The 16715-nt window shown below is 35.6% G+C and overlaps 10 protein-coding genes across 10 annotated transcripts; 4 read left to right on the top strand and 6 right to left on the bottom strand.

Moving 5' to 3' along the window:
* Window positions 1–130: 130 nt before the first annotated feature.
* Window positions 131–644, bottom strand: HYPBUDRAFT_199691 (uncharacterized protein). Its single transcript, XM_020223001.1, has one exon. The coding sequence runs from the start codon at window positions 449–451 to the stop codon at window positions 194–196; it is 258 nt and encodes an 85-aa protein (XP_020076930.1). The 5' UTR covers window positions 452–644; the 3' UTR covers window positions 131–193.
* Window positions 645–764: 120 nt separating this feature from the next.
* Window positions 765–2821, top strand: HYPBUDRAFT_152619 (sugar transporter). Its single transcript, XM_020221114.1, has one exon. The coding sequence runs from the start codon at window positions 904–906 to the stop codon at window positions 2668–2670; it is 1767 nt and encodes a 588-aa protein (XP_020076929.1). The 5' UTR covers window positions 765–903; the 3' UTR covers window positions 2671–2821.
* A 188-nt stretch (window positions 2822–3009) lies between these two features.
* On the bottom strand, window positions 3010–4407 carry HYPBUDRAFT_99513 (ubiquitin-conjugating protein; the record flags this gene model as incomplete). The annotated part of the gene is made up of 3 exons (XM_020224035.2): window positions 3010–3200; window positions 3255–3758; window positions 3954–4407. Coding segments are annotated over 3 exons (1149 nt in total), but the record flags the coding sequence as incomplete, so codon positions are not given.
* Window positions 4408–5835: 1428 nt separating this feature from the next.
* HYPBUDRAFT_106642 (uncharacterized protein) lies at window positions 5836–7464 on the bottom strand (the record flags this gene model as incomplete). Its single annotated transcript, XM_020218501.1, has 1 exon — window positions 5836–7464. The coding sequence occupies one exon, from the start codon at window positions 7462–7464 to the stop codon at window positions 5836–5838; it is 1629 nt and encodes a 542-aa protein (XP_020076927.1).
* Window positions 7465–8654: 1190 nt separating this feature from the next.
* Window positions 8655–9737, top strand: HYPBUDRAFT_108721 (uncharacterized protein; the record flags this gene model as incomplete). Its single annotated transcript, XM_020218654.1, has 2 exons — window positions 8655–9364; window positions 9461–9737. 2 exons carry the CDS (start codon window positions 8655–8657, stop codon window positions 9735–9737), a joined length of 987 nt encoding a protein of 328 aa, XP_020076926.1.
* A 148-nt stretch (window positions 9738–9885) lies between these two features.
* Window positions 9886–10986, bottom strand: HYPBUDRAFT_108255 (uncharacterized protein; the record flags this gene model as incomplete). The annotated part of the gene is made up of 1 exon (XM_020218620.1): window positions 9886–10986. The coding sequence occupies one exon, from the start codon at window positions 10984–10986 to the stop codon at window positions 9886–9888; it is 1101 nt and encodes a 366-aa protein (XP_020076925.1).
* A 325-nt stretch (window positions 10987–11311) lies between these two features.
* HYPBUDRAFT_152616 (2-aminoadipate transaminase) lies at window positions 11312–12802 on the bottom strand. The gene has a single exon (XM_020221113.1). It carries the CDS (start codon window positions 12710–12712, stop codon window positions 11387–11389), a length of 1326 nt encoding a protein of 441 aa, XP_020076924.1. The 5' UTR covers window positions 12713–12802; the 3' UTR covers window positions 11312–11386.
* Window positions 12803–13031: 229 nt separating this feature from the next.
* On the top strand, window positions 13032–13464 carry HYPBUDRAFT_152615 (uncharacterized protein). Its single transcript, XM_020221112.1, has one exon. It carries the CDS (start codon window positions 13038–13040, stop codon window positions 13377–13379), a length of 342 nt encoding a protein of 113 aa, XP_020076923.1. The 5' UTR covers window positions 13032–13037; the 3' UTR covers window positions 13380–13464.
* A 232-nt stretch (window positions 13465–13696) lies between these two features.
* HYPBUDRAFT_107968 (uncharacterized protein) lies at window positions 13697–15145 on the bottom strand (the record flags this gene model as incomplete). Its single annotated transcript, XM_020218602.1, has 1 exon — window positions 13697–15145. One exon carries the CDS (start codon window positions 15143–15145, stop codon window positions 13697–13699), a length of 1449 nt encoding a protein of 482 aa, XP_020076922.1.
* Window positions 15146–15323: 178 nt separating this feature from the next.
* HYPBUDRAFT_152612 (uncharacterized protein) lies at window positions 15324–16343 on the top strand. The gene has a single exon (XM_020221111.1). It carries the CDS (start codon window positions 15335–15337, stop codon window positions 16322–16324), a length of 990 nt encoding a protein of 329 aa, XP_020076921.1. The 5' UTR covers window positions 15324–15334; the 3' UTR covers window positions 16325–16343.
* The last annotated feature ends 372 nt before the right edge of the window (window positions 16344–16715 follow it).

The following is a 16715-nucleotide window of genomic DNA, read 5'->3' as shown; positions in this document are numbered from 1 at the left end:
ACTTACTTACTTACTTACTTACGTACTTACTTACTTACTTACTTACTGTACTACTGTACTTACTTACTATACCACAGTACTAAACTTACATTGTATACTCGTATACTGTAAGTGAGTCGGTGGAATAGTTGCAAAAACGCAAAGACTGAAGAAATTCCGAATCGTGGGGGACCGGCTTTGGCATCCTGATCTTTTATTCCCCGAACGGGCCACCACCAAGCTTGCTGGCCTGCCTTAACTGCCCAACAGCCTTGGCCCCAGCAAGGGCCTTGGCCCTGGCAAGGACCGTTGGCCTGCTCGTCCTCGCGCAAATACTCGCGAGTTGATACTTTCCGCAGTTAGCACCCAAAACACCCCCAAAACCAAAAAAAAACAGAAAAAAAAACAGAAAAAAAAAGGAAAAAGCCCCTCCTCTCCTCCAGATCTCTGGGAACAAAAGGAAAAAAGCCATTTTGCATCTAAAAATCAACGACTTATTGCCCGAGCGCCTCGTTTCGACTACTGCTATGACAGAACAGGGTATAGATGTTAATGGAGTATTAATGGAGTATGAATGAGTATAGTAATGGAGGATAGTTAATTGATGTTAATGGACAGTAAGTATGGTTAAAGTATAATTAATGGGAGTATAATAGGAACAATAGATTAAGAAATGCTCGAAATCTGGGGTAATCAAAGAAAATTTCCCGTAAACCATTCGTATTTTTTATGACATTACCGAAAAAGCTGATTTTAATTGATGAGCTTGATTATTTTTAGTGGGTATTTTTAGTGGGTCTTATGGAGGCTTTCCCCCTCGACCCAATGGCTTCTTCAGATCATATAAATAGCGATGGAAACAACGTTGTTTTGTAATGGGTTTTGTTTTCCCATTCAATATCGTCTTATAATTTCATAGTCAAGATGGTTACCGAATTTGTTGAAGATGTTAAGCAACAAGAGGTTGTTACCCAGATCTCAGAGCCTTTAACCAAGAAGGCTACCGATGACTCGGTTGATTCAGAAATGAACGATTACATTTCCAAGTTTTTGGATATGTCTAATAACGCTAGAGATACCGATAGTAAAGAAAAACATATGTCTTTGGCCGAAGGGATTAAAACGTTCCCCAAAGCTGCTTTTTGGTCGGTGGTTTTATCAACGGCCTTGATTATGGAAGGTTACGATACTAATCTTATCAACTCTTTCTATGGTTTCCCAGCTTTCACCAAGAAATATGGAGAATACTACCCGGAGTCAGACTCTTACGAAGTTCCAACTAAATGGCAAACTTCCATTTCCATGGCTATCTATTGTGGTGAGGTTCTTGGTTTATATTTAGCCGGTATAATGGCTGATCGAATCGGTTATCGTAAAACTTTGATTAATGCTCTTATTGCCTTGACGGCTTTTATATTTGTCATTTTCTTCTCTTCTTACATTGAAACCCCTTATACTGCTCGTGCTGTTTTATTAACCGGTTATATTCTTGTTTCTATTCCTTATGGTTTCTTCCAAACTTTAACTCTTAGTTATGCTGCAGAAATTTGTCCCTTGGTTCTTAGAATTTATTTAACTACTTATGTTAATATGTGTTGGGTTTTCGGTCAGTTGATCTCCTCGGGTATCTTGAGAGGTTTTGTTGGTTCTTCAAGCGAATCGGCTTATAAGATCCCCTTTGCTATTCAATGGGCTTGGCCAGTTCCAATTATGATTGGTATTTACTTGGCTCCAGAATCTCCTTGGTGGTTAGTTAAAAAGGGTAAATTGAAAGAAGCTAAACATAGTTTAACTAGATTATTAACTGAAAATGAACATTTACCTTCAAAAGATTTATTAGCAACTGCAATGGTTGAAAAAATGCAAATGACTTATAAAGAAGAAGAATTATTTAAACAAAGAAATAGTGCTAGTTACGCTGATTGTTTTAAAGGATCTGATTTTAGAAGAACCAGAATCGCTTGTATGGTTTGGTTAACCCAATCAATCACTGGTGCTTCTTTAATGGGTTATTCTACCTACTTCTATATTCAAGCGGGTTTATCTACCAATATGAGTTTTACCTTTTCAATCATCCAATACGTTTTAGGTCTTATTGGTACCGTTGGTTCTTGGTTCTTAAGTCAAAAAGTTGGTCGTTTCTCAATTTATTTCTACGGTTTATGTGCTATGTTCACCATTCTTGTAATTGTTGGTGGGCTTGGTTGCTCTTCTGATCCAAATGCTTCTTGGGGTATTGGTTCTTTATTACTTATATTCACTTTTGTCTATGATTTAACGATTGGCCCTATTTGTTATTGTTTGGTAGCAGAAATGCCTACCGCTAGATTAAGAACTAAAACTATCATTTTAGCTAGAAATACTTATAATATTGCTGGTATTGTTACTTCAATCATTAGTCCCTACATGTTGAATCCAACCGCTTGGAATTGGAAAGCTAAAACTGGGTTTTTCTGGTCAGGCTTTGCTTTCTTCTGTGCTATTTATTGTTGGTTCGATTTACCTGAAACTAAGAATAGAACCTTTGCTGAATTAGATATTTTATTTAATACTGGTGTCCCAGCAAGAAAGTTTAAGAAAACTCAAGTTAATGTCTTTGATACTGGTGACATGATGGAAAAATTGGGTGACGAAGGTATCAAAAATATGATGGTTCAACACAATGAAGTCGTTGAAACTGAAAAAGCCTAATCTCTGTTTTTTAAATATTACTTTCATAATAATTCTTTTCCCATTATTCTTTATTCTTCTTTAGTTTCTTTTTAATTCTCATCTAACGAAATCATGCTCAACGCCTTTGACAGGTGAATTTATTTCTACTTTGAATAATATAACTTATCGTGACAAAAATAACGTATGTAAATATGTATCGAATGAAGTGTGAAATGAAGTTGAAAAAAAAAAGAGAGAAAGAATAAACAAGAGCAAAGGAACGCAATGAAATGAAATATAATTATGACCAATAACTGGTTAAAATGAAATAAAAGTGCTATACATTAATATAATCATGTGCAGTGAGTGAGTGAAGCATTAATCATCATCCTCGATATCAGTTTCTAAATCACACATTGAACGACAATTAGGACAGTAAAATTGGGGATAACTCTTAATAATAATTGGTCTTATACATTTGTAATGCCACGAATGTGAACATGGACTTATGAATAAAGCTTGACAAGGCTCCAATTTAAGTAAGCATATAGCACATTCTGATAATTCATCTTTACTGGCATTATTAAGCGCATCACCGATTGGGTTATTATCAACCGAATCACCAGTACTATTACCAAGATGTAAGTTTTTCAATTTTTGATGAATTTCCAAGTTAAATTGGTTGACTTTACGTTGCCAACTCTTATTGAATTCACATCTCATTTTAACACATCTATAAACCTCTTCAATCCCACCTCTGTAATCCATACCCAACTGAATTATGTCACCATCAATTAATGGCATTAATGTAGACTCCAGTGATGCCGGACTTAAACGAATATGATTTAAAAAGGTACCTGACGAAGATTTACAATCTTTTAAGAACCATTGACCATCTTCGTTACATTGAAATAATGCATGGGTTCTGGAGACAACTTTAGATTTGAAAACTATTGGAGCAGATGAACCCTGAGGAGCATGAGCAGCCAGTTTATTTTTCTCAGTATACCTACCAATTGAAATATTATTACTTGGTTTAATTTTTCTAATAACTGGAGCAAAATAAAGGCCTGATGTGGCAGAAGAGTGGTCAATTAAAGGAGTTAGTCTAACTGAATAACAACCATCTTTATCCAATCCGTTATTATTGTTATTGTTTAGGTTCGACGTAGTTTGAGCATTTTGATTCGATAAGAGTGGGTCATCAGAGTTTTCCGGTAAGGTTACAACATTGGGTTCGTCAAGGGCATCATTAACAGGATTATGGTAGTTTAAAGCATTTGAATTTAAAATATCATTATTCAATGCATTATCATTGTCACTTAGATGAGACCCATTTTGAAGATTAGTTTCGGATCCAAAAGCAGAGCCGGTAGTTGGATTATGAGAATCAGGAGTGACAGTGTGATCGTTTATATTTTCATTAATAGGATCAATATTATTTTCATTAGCGTAAGTTACGGCGGTTGTAGAAGTATAATTATGCAAGTTGGCAATAGTAGGACTATTAGACATGAACAGATTGGGGTTTTCACGAGTTGGGGATGCTGGACGATTAGTATTTGAGGTAGTAGGAGCAACATGAGTATTTGAGCTTGAGCCCGAGGATTGAAGACTTGGTCTGATTGAATTTGTAAACGAGCTAAGAAAATTAAGCCCAAACGAGGATCTTCTTGTGGGTGGCGTTTGGGAGGTTGTGGATTGATTTGACTGATTCGAAGGATTTTGGTTTGAGTTTGACGTATTTTGAGTTTGGGGTTGTTGTTGGGATGAATTTGGAATGACGGTGTTAAGGGTAACTGTGGCATTACTTGACGTAGAAACGTCTCGGTTTGCATTATTTAAAACATTGGTAACACCACTCGAGCCATTGACAATTGGCTGGGCTGAGTCCAAGGGACGGCCATTAGCTCTTGGTAAAGTAGATGGTGATTTATCTTCCGGTTGATTAGCGTTCGAGTATGCAGCAGAGCCATTAGAAAAAGAAGTTGGTGCAGTGCTAGCTGAATTAGGGTTGATTGCAGGAGAAGAAGGGAAACTGGTGGGAGGGGAACTCAATGGAGTAGATCTATTTGATTTTGACACTGATCTAACCGGGTATGGCTGATTAACAATATCTTTTGCGTTTTCGTTTGACATGATGAACTTAATCCAGAAAACAAAAGAAAAAAACAAAGAAAAACAGAAAAACTAATCAATTAAATTACTATGCTTTTTTTTGTTCGAATTCAGTCCTTGGATGAGCGTTGTGATGTGAATCGATGGACCTAACGACCTCAGAGGGAGAACGAAAAACAAGAGAACCGAAGGAAAAAACAAAAAAACAATAAAGACAGAAAAACAAAAAAAAAAACAATTACCGTGAATCTGAGGAGTTAACAATAACTTTGAACTAGTAACAAAACCCACCGTTGATGGAAACAGTTCAGGGCAAAAGTCAAGATGTTTATCTGAATAGACCACCTATTGAATGCGTAACAGAAAAGGGGGATTATCAAAGTTGGAACGAAGAAAAAAAAATCGTGAAAAGGTCGTGAATATATTAATAGCACCAGCAAGCTGTTACAACACACCAAAAAGGAACCGATCGAGGACGCCAATGTACGTTAAAGATAAAGAGAAGCACTGATTGGACTTATGGGTAATCTTCAATCCACCAAAAGCGATAACGAACTCTCTTTTCTTGCAATTCGATTTAGACGCTGGGATTGGCAAACTTGTGGGTAACACCAATTTGTGTAGGATTATCAATCTCAATCTACTACTATACCTGTCGAGATACCCTCTAGCAACACTGATGTCGACCTAAAGGAAAATATAGCAGTCACAAGGGAACGTATAACTAATTTGAAGGAAAAAGAGTATTGAATCGATAGATTATGTTATCCACATTTTTTTTTTTTTTTTTTGTTTTTTTTTTTTTTTTTTTTGTATTTTTTTTTTTTTTTTTTTGCTTCTTTTTTAATTTTTTTATTTTCGTTTTGTATGAAGATTTTAATTTCCAGCTTTAATTACTATTTAGGGGAAGTTGTTTAGTACAAGGTTGATTACGGCTACAGCACTACAAGTAGTATGGGTGGGCCAGTGTATATTGTCAAGAGGTGATACCTGTAAGTCAGAGACACCGGTGGATGGGCTAGTAGCACTGGTGGCCCGCGGCAATGGGCAGAATGAGCGACCAGCCATACTTGCAACCAGCTAATTTTAGATGTAGTTTGATTTTTCACTAACTAAACGTAACAAGAGTTGTTGTAATTGGGTTCTACCCTTTGGACTTTCCCAAATTCGATGGTTACTGTTTTCTGCCACTACCCATTCAATGGTATTTTCACTAAGTTTAGTAAGATCTCTCTGCCATTTCCCCCAATTGAGAGAGTTTTTGATCATGAAATCAGAACTAATGACACTGACGGGGATATTATGAATATCGCTTCCGATTATTTCATTGTAGGACAAGATGGACGCAGTGACCTGTTCTTGCAATCTTGCCCGTAAATATTTCGAGCTATAAATCATGTCATTACCAAAGATTCGATTATTGGAGGAATGTTTCCTTGGATGGAAAAACCAATGGAAGTTTTTGATGATGCCTAAAGGAGATACTAAACCTTTGAACCATAGGGCAATGCCCGTTTTGGTGTCTAGGAATTCCAACACATTCTTGAAGGTACGTTTATTTTCGTTCTTACGATTTGAGCCACCAAAAGGGTTGTGTTTGAGTAAATCCTCATGCCAACTATCAACTAGTAGCATCAGATGAATTTTACCGGGATTTCTCAGAACAAACATTCTGGAGTATAAGCCGCCGCTGTCAAAACCAACCACACTGAAGGGACCATCTACCCCGGCATGTTTTAATGCTTCAATCAAGTATTCGGTGATTATTCCAATGGACGTAGGAGAAGGAGCACTGTCACTGAAACCATAACCGGGTCTATCCCAAATACAATATCTTTCAATTTTGTTCAAGTGATATAATTCTTCAACCCATTCTTGGAATTGTTCTGAAGACGTTAGTTGTCCACCTTCCAATAATAAAATTGGTTGTTTTGATTCCTTTTCATTAGTGACATCTCCGTAGCAGGAAAGATGGACTTTGAAATTATCTTCATTTACACTAATTAACTGACCCCATGGTTTTTCGTGAGTATCAAACGCGGTAAGCCAAATAGTTAAACTGATATTCCATAGGATTAATAATAGTACCAATTTACTTAATACCTTAACAAACATTACCAGTAATTCAAATATCGATCTCCTACTTTCAATTCGACCAGTGTATTTAATCTCTTGATGTTTTTTAGATTGCTCAACCCAATAATCAGCAAAACAATTAATTATAATATTAAGAATTGTCCATATAAACAAAAAGTTCCCAATAAGTCCTTCTTGATCCCTCAAATACGGTACGGTGAACACCACAATGAAATCAATCACCACCAACCCCAAACTCAAATATCCTAATAGTCTTTCATAATACGCCGGTACTATAAAACACCATAATGTTAGAACGTCAGTCAAGATATTTAGTACAACCAAATCAAGTTCCAAGAAGGATTTCCCCCGGTTATTAAACCCTGGAATTGCAACAAAATCAGTGACAAAAAACCCAAGAAACAATAAAGCATTGAAAAGCAAAACAAGTATCAACCCATAACGAAGTAATTGAATCTTATACAAGTTCAATGGGGACACTATAGGATCATCAGGGTCCACATAGTCGCGGCCCCTTCCGCCGTGTCTATGGTTCAACAAAGGGTCTTCTTCAGATGAAGAGGAAACGTCACTTGGCTGCTCACGATCGTGAACTGTATCTTGTTCCTGTTCTGTCATGGCTTGTATTGGAGTAGTAGCTATCAATCTGGATCTTTGTTGCATCATTTTTTAGCAATCCTGGAGAAAAAATGGCACCCGTACACCCGCACACCAGCACCAAAAAATCACTCTGCAAAGACTGAAACTGATAAGATAACCAGCTCATGAGACAAAAATGGAGACAATAGTGGTGATATTTCAGGGTAAACAAGCAAATATCGACTAATGGTGTTTTGATAGCGAACAAACGAGGAACCCTGGGCTAGAAGCTTTGTTTCGAGTGGTAACAATACCACGATCGTCCAATAAGATTGAAAAGAACGTGCTTTTTCTAACTAATTAACAATATACCAATATCACCGATCTCTGCTTTAACTGAAGGGGATGAATTTAACTGTTTAGAGTAGTTTTTTAGTTGATGCAGCGTTCATCCCTTCATTCTTAGATAGTGCACAGCAGGGTAAGAGTACAGGGTTTTCTTGTTTATTTTACAACCCCGGTGGAATGTAGCTATTTCGGTTAATTAGTTCGATGCTTAAATGGAACTTTCAATCCTAATTGGTCTTGAATGCATTCCTTTTTTGCAAAGGAATTTTCATTCACAACATTATCTTTTATACATTTACACTTTTTTTGCAGTAGGTTATTGTATATCCAAATATTGATGACTCTAGAGTGTTTCAAATAGAAGAATTCTTAATATATCCTTGTTAGGGGAACGCGTTTCCTTCGCAATCTGATCGATGAGCTCAACTTTTGTATTGTATTGATGAAACTTTCCGACTTCTTATAGAATATCATCCAATGGTTATTTATAAATGTAAACAATCTAACCACCTAGGGTATTGTAATGTGTTTATCCTCATTCGTTTGCATGTGTTGGTATCTTTGACGAGTTGAAACCATCATGATACCATCCGCCTTTATAAAAATATATATATACTCTACATTCCGGTTTAGCTTCTTATCTACTTGCCATTCTTCCTTTATTCTCATCCATCCTCTTTATTCACTCACCAACCTTATTCAACCTTATATCATCTATTCCTCTTCCTCTTCCTCTTCCTCATCTCTAATTAGTTTTCCCAATTGCGAAAATTACTTGCGTACGAGTTTAACACCTGACCAAACCTTCTCATTGGGTTTTTTTTTCCTCTGCTCTTCAAATATTACAGCATATCACCTTTTCCAACATTTAAATTACAACAATGGCTGATGTCATATCTATACCCGATACTTCGATTCTGTCCGATGGAGTAGTTTACTACCATGTATCTCTTAAACTTCCATTAAGATCTTTTACCATTACAAAAAGATACTCCGAATTTGATGAATTAGTTAATCAATTAAGTTCAGATTTAGGTATAAATACTAGTGATTTCCCATATCAATTACCACCAAAATCATCAATTTTCACCTCTTCAAGAAATGAAAATGTTATCAATGATCGTAAAGAAAAATTATCCATTTTTCTTAATAGTCTAATACGTGATCGAGATTTACAAAATAATTCATTTGTACATAATTTTTTACAATTGCCTTTGAATTTTAAATTTAATGATCAAATTTTCAGAACTTCTTCGAATGGTAATGCTAATAATGAAAGAGATCTTATAATCGATGATAAATCTATCAGCCATATCAATCAATTTAAATGGTTAGAGTTATTAAGACTTTTCAAATATACTATTAATGAATATTCAAAAAATTATGATGATTCAATAAATTCCAAAATAGCAACTAGAGATAAAGTTAATAAATTAATAAAACCAAATTTATCAAAACTTCGATTATCTCTTTCAAAATTAATTCAAAATAATTCCATTTCAAATAACGAATGTCAAAGAAGATCTTTACTTTTAAGAGAAGTTGAAAATGATTTGTCTAATCTTCAAGATAAATTATTATCCCATAACTCGTATATTGCCACTAGTAATAGAAATGAGTTGCTTGGCTCAAACGGTTATAAAAATATCCCGGGTTCTTTTGATTCTAACAATAAATTTAATAAAAGAGTTATTGGTAACCCAAGAAATATTCCTCAAGAAACCAATGATACCATTTCTTTGAACAATAATGACTTATTACAACAACAACAACAAGTCCACAAAAATCAGGATCAAGAAGTTGAACAATTAAGAAAAATTATCGCTAGACAACGTCAATTGGGTGAATCAATAAATAATGAAGTCTCTGAACAAAATTCAATGCTTGATTCTTTTGCTGATCAAGTGGACTTCTCAAGTGATAAAATTAGAATGGCTAGAAAAAAGGCTAGAGGTATATTATAATAAGCTCCTACGTTTCTTTCCCTTCTTTCGAATATTAAACATATGACTTATTCTTTTTTATTTTTTCTTTTCAGTGTCTAAGATAACTTACCTAATTCATTGTACTATAAAAAGTTTTCTTTCTAATAAAATATATTCATTTCGTCTTTTATACATAATTTGTATTTGTTGCTCTTTGCTTATTTGAAATATTGAATATCCGATGTTTGAATTTTTCAGATAGTCTGTTGAAATACTCAATATTCCTATCTGTTTGAATAAACTCGGTTGAATCAATACTAAACTCACAATCAACTTTTTTAATCAGTTCAATAATGCTAACATCATTCAAACATCTTTCTTGATAACTTCCGTCTAATTTATCATTGATCTTCCAAAAACCTCCAATGTTATTGCACCACACCGAAACGCCAATCCTTCGAGGTGGGTATGCCCTACCGCAATTCTCAAGCTTGGTTATCCAGGGGAAGTATTGAAGGTAAAAAAAAATTGCACTCCCAGCTCCAATAGCCAGTCCTCCTATAACATCTCTTAAAAAATGCCGATTATCACTAATCCTGCTACAGCTAACAAAACATGCAATCATTATCGGAATAATCACTAATAAAAACTTAAGTGACACCCCACGAGAGTCAAATATTTGGAGTTTGGCGGAAATATTCAAACTTGCTAGTATCATTCCACAGAAAACAGTGGACGAATGTCCACTGGGGAAGCTCCTGAATCCTTCACTCACCAATACTAAATCCGGAGATTGACAAACATCAACAGTGGCCAAACGGCCACTCACAAAATCAATTGAGTAATCTGGATCACACCGTGAAATAAGATCAGGCCTCGGCAATCCACAGATATTCTTCAAAATACAGGTCATCATTAGTTGGATACTCATAGCACCACATAAACTTGTCATTCCAATAAAAATGTCCCATACTTTCCGGGTACTATGTAAGGTATTGGTTTGCAATACCGAACACAAGATAATTTGCAACATTGGGAAAACAACCGCTATAAGAATCAATACTGGCATAGGCACTAAAGTCATTCCCTCCGGCTTATATGAATTCATCAAGCTAATATCCTCAAGCAGAAATTCATGGTATACCGGTGGAACTAGACTTCCATATATCATAAAACCTATAAGTATAGCCAAGTATAGCGCCCAGTCCATGATATATGAAAATAGGGAAAGCCTCGATACCTTATGCTTCCCGATAGTGAGCCACGAATCCTTGAAGCAAATAGGCATCGTTGGGGAACTTTCTGTTGATTTGATTGCAAAATTATCGTCTGGGTCCTTTAGATTAGGGTTTTCGTTGGATTGCCGCAAATGCGGGTAATTCCCTTCTTTTTCGCTTCCACACAAAAAATTTTTTTTTTCAAGCCTGTCGCAGAAAAAGCGTTGTTGAAATCCAAAGGTTAGCATCTCTTCTTTTCCTGAATTAAGTTGAAAACTACAAAGAGTATGTGAATATTAATATAACGTATCATATATCCAGGTTTATCTGATGATAACACTTCGCCTATTTTCGAAAATTCATGAGAATAGAAAAAAGTTTACACCAAGATCTACGCTGAAATATAAACCGAATATATGAATCAAGTAATGGTCATATTTTATGAACTTATACTAACAAGAAGCAGTTTGATTAAAATAATTCTGGATGTTCACGTTCAAGTACTTCTCTCCATCTCTGTATACCTTGTTTTATTTCATCTTCATTCAATAATGATACACAAAGTCTTGAGCCATGTTGGCCCCAATTCTTTACATCACCATTAACCTCGAAATTATCACCATCTGGTATGACGACGTTGTATTCATCGGCCAAAAGCTTATTGATTTTGCGGGTATCAACGTTGTCTGCTTTGATTTCAACCCATAAAAAGTAGCCCCCATCACCTCCGTAAAGCCTGGTATACTTTTCTGGTAATAATTCTTGAACGGTTTGGATTAAAACCTGAGCCCGTTTTTTGTAGATACCCTTGAAATTATTTATGATCTTATCTAGATCACCATTATTAATCAAAGTTTGAACAACGAAAGAGTTTAACTGACCTGGGGTACCCCCTGACTTGTTTGCACCAGTACTGGCTAACTGTAAAGCTAATGGTTTGCCAACTGTCTCTTGATATCCTACTCTTAGACCGGGAGCAATCAATTTGGAAAAAGAGGAATTCGACACAGTGTTCCCAAAAGTAAAGTTTTCAGGTAAGGTATCACGGTCAATTTGAACAAATTTGGGAATTTTACTTAGATCCTGATCATCCCCATAATTCAAAAAATCATAAACATCATCACTAATGATCAAAATATCATATTTTCTCGATAGTTCAATAAGTTTACTTCTAGTTTTAAAAGAATACACCAATCCACCTGGATTAGAATATGTAGGCACAAGGTAGATCACAAATCGATACTTTTTGACTGATGGCCTACCAGTAGGATCTTTTTGTATGTTGATTTCTTGATCACCAACAGTACCTAAATTTTCATTATACTTAATTAATTTTGCTTCTAAATCATCTAAATCAATCTCATATTCTCCACCAGGGGTTTCTTTAACCGCACTTATCTTATCAGCAAAACCAGCATCGATGAAGGCAAAATTAATCAAATAATACGTGGGTGATACCACGAAAACTCGTTTAGTGATGTCAGAGTCAGTGGCAGAAGTTAAAATATTTGCAATCCCATAAGAGGCTCCTCCAGTCAAATTGATGCTTTCTGCATCTGTTGGAACGTGCTCACGTCCATATTTGACATCACTCCATTTTGCAATGGTCTTTCTAACATCCAAGTTACCTGGATCAGTCCCATAAGTCAATGGTGGTTGGTTCAATGGATCTTCATCGTAAGAAGAGTAGTCTGATTCAAGTAAAACTTTGCTAAACCCGTTAGCAAGTTGTTCCCTTGGTAATAAGGTCTTGGTGGGGTGGCCCTTGAAAAAATTTATCAAGGGATACTTTGACATCGTCTCTCTTCTGCTATAATCTCAAGTACCAGATCAGTCTTTCAAGGAATCCAAAACGTCTTTATACGTTAACACGGAATTGAGTACGCCATAATACGTGCTTATGTATGGCAGAGAAAGTCCAATTCCGCTTCGAAAACATCCGTACATGTTTATTATCAGTATGTACGGATCTTGTTTGATCTTTTTTTTTCCCGAGCTTGCACGACTGTTTTTTTGATGAATTTGTTGTTCAGCCAATAAACTTGGGAAGAAAAAAACTTACTTCAGAGCTTAATATTAGTTATTGAAGATAATTTGAAGCACCAAATAAATATCATTAAACATGGTTTCAGCTGCTGGTCTTATTATGAGTAGTGCCCTTGGTGCTGTCACCAGAAGAATGCAAGTCCAACTCATTGGTAAGTCATTCCCAGCCTCTTGGTCAAGAGTTCCAGGTTATGCATACTCCATTGGTTTTTTTGTTGGTGGTTATTTAATTTCTGATTATTACATTGATAAAAGTAGAGAACTTTTGAATAGAAGATTACAAGTTTTACGTGAACAAAGAGCTCAAGATGACATTTTCCACGAACTCGATACTCAAGTTGATAATAGATTTACTTCACAAAAGAGAGTTGGGTTATTATCAAGCTATTTTGATAAATATGGCCAACCATACAAATAATCGCACTTCACTTCTCCTTGTAAATTAATTGTCCATTGATATTATGAATCGATCTTTAGACCAATCTTCGAAAGAAAATAAAAACATACCAGTTCCAAAAATCACTATTTATTTATCTTTGTATTTATTCATGAGTCTTGCATAAACACGCTTAGTTTCTTCTCCTATAGTCTATCCCATTTTAATGGGGAAACTTTTGATTTGTATTTTTTTTTTTAGAAAAACAAAAAAAAAATTAATATATTTTCTATTGATACATAATTAACTTGTACTAATACATTATAGGTATTGAAATGATCACTACTTTAACCTAACTCTCAACTTTCTTCCTCTTCGTCTCCACTTTCTTCTGATGCGTTATCACTTTCTTCAGCATTAGAAGCATATTCTTCGTCATCTTCGCTGTCTTCGTCTTCACTTCCTTCTTCTTCTTCAACACCTCCAGTGTAGGTTCCATCTTGTTCTTCATCATCGCTATCTGCTGCTTGTTGTTGATCAGCATTATTGTCGTTCGAATCATCCTTGTCGTTTTCATTTGTATTTTCTGTAGGATTTGTAGCTTTTTCTCTTAAATCTTCGTTGAATGAATCATTTTCAATTTTTTGACTACTCATGAATTCATCTATTATATTAAAATGTTCTTGATCAATCATGGCAAATTCAATTGTTTCTTTTGCTAAGGAATCTTCAGAACCAAAGGTGACTAAAATACTAAATGTTAATCTGGTAATATTACTATAAGATACATTAATCAATTTGTCCAATCGGTAAAAAAGAATTGGTTTTCTAAAACCAAATATCAAATAACCTGGTTCATTTGGTTTATTACCAATTAAAACCAATGATCCATCTTTAGATCCTTTATAAGCTTCAACTATTACCAAATCATTTTTCCCATTTGCTTGTGTTGAAACCGCAATACCAGTATCGGTATTTTTCATACAATGATTTTTACTCAATTTCGGCGAAGGTAAATAATTATTCAATTCCATCCCGCAAAGGGTGAATTGATTTTCAAAATACTTAATTATTTCATCATTGATTGGTTTGATACCATTGGTTAAATCAAGAGAATTATTTAGAAGTAATTTCTCCTCTTGTTCTGCAGTAATTTTCTTCTTGGAAATAAATTGTTTCTTCACTAAATCTAAATTGAATTGACAGACAATAGGTTGGTTATTCAGGGATTCGGTAGCATTATCATTAATCCAAAAACATAATAACCCAGTGTTCCTTTTATCAGATAAGGTTGAGTTACCCAACATAGGCAAAAGAACACAATACTTAATTGACTGTTTTAAATTAAGCAAGGTCATTTCTGGAATTTTGGTGGATGGATTTACAATTGATAATGCTGGAACCCCTTCAGTTATGACATGGAATACCAAGTCAAGCTTTTTCCGGATCGGCGCCATAAATGACATAGAGGAAACCAGTTCAATCACCCGAGCTGAATCAATTGGTTCCTTGATATCAATAGTAAACGATTCAAGGTTGTAGGTCGATGGTTCGACATTTGTATCTTCAACTTCAACTTCTGGAGATGGAGAGGCCACTTTGCGTTTCTTGGAAACATCATCCTTATTATAATAGTATATCAAGCTTCTAAGGACCGGTAAACTATCTGGCTGTGAGTCAACAAGACCCGAAATGTCTATTTTCAATTCTTCAGGTACATAACTCTCCCAATCAAAATCTTTACTTGCTTCGTAGATATTCTGTGTTGGAACCCCGGAACTTGACAGAATATGCTCTGACCCACTCATTTTTCAATACGGCAATCCCGACAAGTAGTAAAGATGACTTAGTGTATGAAAAGAAAACAAATACCAATAAAACCAAAGGCTGATATTGAAATGTTAAAAAAAAAAAAATCAAAACATCAACGCGTCAATGTGTGTTTGGGTGTTCTTCTGCAACCAATTACATATCACACTACTTCTTCACAAGGATAGATGGCAGTAGAAGAAAACAGCCCAGTAAAAGGCGATGCTTATCACGACACTAACAGTGGATTGCTTTCTGTTCTCCCGCTGCTTCTATGTAATTTGATATCGCGAGAGTCTGTGGAAGAGCGGCTATTAGAGAGAATAGATGATGAATTGAAACCCCATTCTCCACAATCAGATGACAGAAGTATATTCCAGCAAAGGCTACAGTCGCTCAAAGATCAGCTCATTGGGCTTTCCCAAGATGGAGCCCAGGATGGCTTACATAAACCAGTTGGTTTACCGGGAGGTTTGCGAAAAGATGCAAAAATAAAACTCGATGCTAACAAATCAATCATGCTTAACCTTATGTATGGATCCATGTACAATGAGGCGTTGGCCATGTACCAGGAAAGGCTTATTCAAATACTTGTATTAAGTGATGGCCCTGACGATTGTGGGTTGCTTAAGAAGTTTATCGAAACTCAGGATTCCTCTAATGCCATTTTCATAAAAGTATCTGATCCAACTCCCAATCTAAAGGGGGATCTGCTTAATGATCCAATTTTGACCTCAGACTTGAAGAAACCACTCACAGTGTTTGATATTAGGTATCAATTACGCCAAATTGGGTTGGAATTGAATAACGATTGGATTTTACAAAAATTCGAGCCAACCATCGGCAAGCTGCTGCTGCCGCCGCCCTCCAAAAGACTCAGACCGAACCCTTCAACCCAACACCTCGTTGATGTGAAAACCTGGTATTGCTCATGTACTGTTTACCAGCTGTGTTACCACAATGACTATCGCATGAAATCAATGGCTGATCTCATGTCCAAGATGCCAGACTCCCCAGAAACCCAGAAATTGCAAAAAATCCTAATTCCAGAAATGAAAAACCTTCAAAAACTACCCTTGTGCGCCCACCTACTAGCGGTCTTGATGCTCCTATACAACTTCGAAGCCTACCCTAACTATGAAAGAACCACTACAAACGATATCTTTGACATACTTTAAGTTCGTTTGTGTATTTTCAGCCCAATGTCGTTCATTTTGTCGTTTTTCTCAAAATTTTTCACTTTTTGCTAGCTTGAAGTGTTGGCCACTGAACGCTGAATTTTTTGAGTGAGAAAAAAAAAAAAAAAAAAAAAAAAAAAAAAAAAAATTGAAGAAAAAATTGAAGAAAAAAAGAGGAAAATCAACCAGGTTGAACCCAGCTTATTTATTCCTTTTATTATAATACCAGGACTAAATCGTTACCCAGAAGTCACTATTGCATTGAAGCATCCATCATAGCTGCATAACATCGTACAATTTGTGGATCCACAGTTTTAGCATTATCTTATCCACTAATATAATTGTCGAAAAGCCGAGACCGTATTTTTTTAATAGTTTGGCCCTTTTTTTT

This window comes from Hyphopichia burtonii (genome assembly GCF_001661395.1).
Source record: "Hyphopichia burtonii NRRL Y-1933 unplaced genomic scaffold HYPBUscaffold_3, whole genome shotgun sequence".
NCBI classification, from domain to species: Eukaryota; Fungi; Ascomycota; class Pichiomycetes; order Serinales; family Debaryomycetaceae; genus Hyphopichia; species Hyphopichia burtonii.
Note: the sequence above shows the minus strand (reverse complement) of the source record. Positions and strands in the feature narration are given on the sequence as shown.